Source organism: Tupaia chinensis, unplaced genomic scaffold (assembly GCF_000334495.1).
Source record: "Tupaia chinensis unplaced genomic scaffold, TupChi_1.0 Scaffold000270_1, whole genome shotgun sequence".
NCBI lineage: Eukaryota > Metazoa > Chordata > Mammalia > Scandentia > Tupaiidae > Tupaia > Tupaia belangeri.
The window spans coordinates 5177133-5181903 of record NW_006159750.1 but is presented as its reverse complement, the minus strand read 5'-3'; the positions used below and the strand labels follow the sequence as shown (position 1 = coordinate 5181903).

General features: G+C 61.5%; 1 protein-coding gene across 1 annotated transcript in view; it reads right to left on the bottom strand.

The window, feature by feature from the left end:
- CELSR2 (cadherin EGF LAG seven-pass G-type receptor 2) overlaps positions 1 to 4771 on the bottom strand; it is a 38307-nt gene that overhangs the window by 14228 nt on the left and 19308 nt on the right. Inside the window, 7 exon segments of the mRNA XM_006149555.1 lie at positions 174 to 299; positions 458 to 621; positions 955 to 1112; positions 1493 to 1581; positions 2242 to 2357; positions 2721 to 2943; positions 4711 to 4739. Of these exon segments, the coding sequence (XP_006149617.1) occupies positions 174 to 299; positions 458 to 621; positions 955 to 1112; positions 1493 to 1581; positions 2242 to 2357; positions 2721 to 2943; positions 4711 to 4739 (905 nt within the window).

The following is a 4771-nucleotide window of genomic DNA, read 5'->3' as shown; positions in this document are numbered from 1 at the left end:
CCCCCGCTGCCCCCCGCCCTGCCTCTGACTGGGCCCTTTGTCTCCTGCACTGCCATCCCAGGCTCTGCCCAAACTCGCTTTTCCACCCCCAGCCACAGCCCAGCGGGCCGAGCCTTGCCCTGTGCCTGCCCGGCCCTGCCAGCGTTCCCAGACTGCTGACAGCCTCTGCCTACCCTGGGCACAGCTCTTGCCACCGAAGCCCAGGGGGCACTCGCAGCTGAACGCGTCCCACTGGTTCACACAGGTGCCCCCGTTGTGGCAGGTGTTGCTGTCACACACGTTCTTCTTGGCGGGGCAGCCTGGAATGGAGAGCAGGGGTCAGCGGCCCCAGGCTGGGTCTCCAGATAGAAAACCTGTGGTGGTGGGTGGGCAGGACCTCCGGACTCCCACTTGGCGTGAGTCCCCCACCGCCCCCCCCGGCCCCGCACTGGCCCCGGCCTTGCTCCAGGCCCCGTACCAGGCACGGTGCCATTGTTGGCAATGAAGTCAGCCATGTCCACGTGCCGGCTGTCCACCTGCAGGTTCCTCATGCAGCCCACGAAGTGCCGCGTGCGGACAGGGAAGCTCTCGGGCAGGTCGGGCACCCCGCCCAGCAGCAGGGGCCCCGTCAGATCCAGAGACCTGGGCAGGAAAGGGAGCAGCATGAGGGAGCCGTGGGGGCTTCTGGCTCCTCTCTCTCAGGCTGGCAGTAGGGGGGCCTGCAGAACAGTCATAAGGGAAGGGGAGTGACCCCCAACCTGGAGCTGCCCTCATCATCTCATATACCCCCAGGCCATTCTCAAACCACCCCCACTTGCTGATGAGGGCTGAACAGGGACTAAGGGGGGTGAGGAAGGGCCCCCATCTGGCTTGGTTCCCACTTCAGAGCCCCTCAAAGCCCACCTTCTCAAAATGCCCTCCCGCCTGTCCCTGCACCTCACCTCATCCCAGCCCCGGGCCCTCTCCCCAGCTCACTTCTTGCTGCCACCCTGGGTGCCCTGGGCAGCACAGGAGTAGTTCCCCAGGACAGCTCCGAAGCGCAGGGCCACCCCCGTGTCACAACCATCCACAGTCACCACGGCCACCTTCTGCTCGGATGGGCCCTGTGGAAGCCCTGTCTGGCCCAACAGTGGCTGAGGACAGGGAAGGGCAGAGAAGGGGGACAGTGGGCAAGGAGTTCGCAAGGTTCACAGGCAGGCACAGAGACCCCAGCATGCACCAGCTTGTGCACACCTACACACACATCTGTGCACATGTGTATACATATATTTACACATGTACGTGCTTGCATGATTCGTGTGCTCAACTACCGTCCCCAGTGTCCATCCACGTCTGTGTCTGCCTAATGAACAGGGAGCACTGCCCTGTGGGACTGGAGTGCCCAGGAAGGTGGTACGTGCCCCCATCCTCAGCCGGAAGTGCCATGACCAGCCCCAGGAGGCAGTGCCACCCAGGTCTGGGTGAGCACCTGAGTCAAGAACAGAACCCCCACTCTGTCTCCTTCTACACGCACCTTATTGTAATACTTCAGCTGCACCGTGTGCCACTGGCCATCGCTGACCCCTCCGGGCACGAACGGGGACACGGTGGTAGTCGATTCCCCTGAGGAAAGGCCCAGATGAGCTGGGACTCCAGACGAGGGCTGGGGAGGGCGGTGCGGGGGTGCTAAGGGTTGGGGCTGGGCCCAGGTCTGGGTGGGAGTTTGCAGTTTGGGGTCAGGGGTTGAGAGACGGGGGCCTTCGGGAGACGGGTGAGGACACGGCGCAACCAGGGTCACCTGCAGAGAAGGTGAGCTGGACCTGCTCCTGGATCACCTCGAGGGCCACGAAGTCGTGCTTCTCGTTGAAGCGCCCGTTGTACAGCAGCAGCCCGTCACGCTCCTTCGTGGCAAACCTAAAGGGGGGTCGAGCAGGCCACGAGAATGGGGCCCATCTGGATGCCAGCACCCCAGCCACCTAACCAGTACCCGATCCCACCCTGCACCCTCCATGACCCCCACCAAGATGACGGGCCACGGGGTTAGAATGTGGAAGATGGGCCAGAGCAGAATCCAGCCATCCTGGGGTGGGCTGGGGCAGTGACAGGCAGACCGGGTGGGCGGGAAGGTCTGCGGCGAGGCACGGAGGCAGGCGCCGGGCGGTGCGGGGGTGCTAAGGGTTGGGGCTGGGCCCAGGTCTGGGTGGGAGTTTGCAGTTTGGGGTCAGGGGTTGAGAGACGGGGGCCTTCGGGAGACGGGTGAGGACACGGCGCAACCAGGGTCACCTGCAGAGAAGGTGAGCTGGACCTGCTCCTGGATCACCTCGAGGGCCACGAAGTCGTGCTTCTCGTTGAAGCGCCCGTTGTACAGCAGCAGCCCGTCACGCTCCTTCGTGGCAAACCTAAAGGGGGGTCGAGCAGGCCACGAGAATGGGGCCCATCTGGATGCCAGCACCCCAGCCACCTAACCAGTACCCGATCCCACCCTGCACCCTCCATGACCCCCACCAAGATGACGGGCCACGGGGTTAGAATGTGGAAGATGGGCCAGAGCAGAATCCAGCCATCCTGGGGTGGGCTGGGGCAGTGACAGGCAGACCGGGTGGTCGGGAAGGTCTGCGGCGAGGCACGGAGGCAGCTGCAAGCGCAGACCCAACCGCCCACCGCCTGCTCCGAGTACTCTCACTCCCGACCCCTCACTCCGCAGAACAAGGGCACCCAGACTCCCACCATGCCCCCTCACACCCCAGCGCCCAGCCACTCACGAGAGGGCCAGGGTGAAGTGGAAGCGCTGGCGCAGGCCACGGAAGGTGATGAAGGAGCGGGCGGGAAAGCTGCGCGTGGTCACCTGGCAATAGGGCTTCTCGAAGTCTCCAGATGGACAGTCACACTTGAAACCACCTACCAGCAGGTTGACGCAGGTGCCCCCATTCTTGCAGACACCTGGAGTGCAGCGGCCTGAGCGGGCACTCACCTCGCAGTGCTCCCCTGGGCAGGAGGAAAGGCTGGGTGAGTCCCACGTACCTGAGACCAGGACCAGGAAGGGGAACTGCGACCCGCAGACCCACACCCGTAATCTCTCCCATGGCCTCTCAGGACCTCCCATAATACTCGCAAACTCTCACTGGCATCCCCACTTCCTGGGTGACGTGTTGGGCCCTGTGTCACTCTCACTAGTCCTTGAAGCTCCCAGTCCCCTCCCTACCCATTTCAGGCACAGGCCTGGTGGGGTCCTAGATCCTCATAGCCTGGTGGCATGCTACCAAGAACTTGGGGGTGCTCTGGCCCCTGCAGGGTGAATGTAGGGGACAGGCCTGCAGACAGCACGCCCTCCCCACCTCTCTCCCTCCCACTGTTGCTTTTGTCCATGTCAGGCACCAAGATCAGTGTCGCTCCCTGGGGATGGCACCAGGCTTCCATGTGGATCCATCTGAATTATGGTGGGGGGGAGCTGGGCAACCCCCTCCCCAGGAATAGAACTGCCATCCTGAGCCCTGGGGTCCAGACTGAGGACCTCTGTGCCCTTGGGAGAAGCTGAGAGAGTAGGAAACTGAGCCCTGGAAGCAGATCAGGATTCAACAGAGGAGCTGAACATTCCAAAGACATCAGATGGGAAAACCCACCCTCTCCCTCCCTATTCCCAGATTCTCCAGATAGGTTCTCAGTTCCTGTGCCTAGAGACTGGCTCTTGTTTCCATGGAAACTGTTGTTCGCCTACTCTAAGCCCCCCTCCCCATCCCCCTGGACAAAGACTCCCTTCCCCCCTAAACATACCCCTCCCTTCCCCTCCCACCCCCAGCAGCAACAGCAGAGAGGAGTCAAGTCTGGCAAGTTCTGGGCAGGAAGATGCAGCAGGGAAGGCCGGGGCCTGCCTGACGCTGCTGGTGGAGGCCATGGGCATGGCTCAGGACAGGGAGCGAGGCCTAGGCACCTGGGAGACAGCCCTAAGGAAGAAGCGGCCTGCAGGGGAAGGTGAGGAGCACAGACAGTGAGCATTCCAGGGAGAGGCTGGGGACAAGACGCATGAAGACCTGGCCTCACAGGCCAACAGAGAGGCCGCCCTGCCAGGACCCTTCTACCAGCACCTGGACAGTAGTGCAGCCAGCCCTTCTGCCCAGGGCTACACAGGTGCAAGGACCTGGAGCACCCGTCTCTGGCCCCAAACCCCTCCATCTTCTCCAGCTCTCCTCACCTCAATGCCTACAGAGAAAAGTGCTTGCTGCAGTTCAGAAGGGTAGCTCATGCTACAAAGGGAAGACCAAGTTCCAGGCCCAGCCTCACCGCTAACTGAGCTGGGAGGTGACACCGAGAGCAAGTCACCTAATGTCAGGGTCCCCTCAAATCAACGTTGATCAAATGTATCAAATTAATTAGACTAATCCTCACGACCAATTTAGGAGCTATGTAGGTTTATCTCCATTTTAAATGACTAAAGCCCAGAGAGGTTAAGTAAAGTGTCCAAGGTCACACAGCAACTAGTGGCAAAGTTAGAATACAAACCTAAGAAAATTGGTTCTAGAGCCATTTAGTGCTGACCTCAATTACACTGCCTGGTGTGGAAGTTGTGTGTGTGTGTCCCACGCATGCAGAGTAGCGGGGAGGGCTGCTTTCTACTTCAGCAGGTTGTTGTCAGAGAACAAGCAGGATCTGTGAATGCCCGAGGTAAATGCACCTGCTCTGGGAAGGAACCGCAAACCTGGAATTTAGCCTGAGCTGGCTTGCGGCGCGGCCGGCCTCCAGCCCCTCCGCGCTCACCTGTGTAGCCGTCACGGCAGAGGCAGGTGGGGCACACCCTCCCGCCACCGGGCCGTGCACA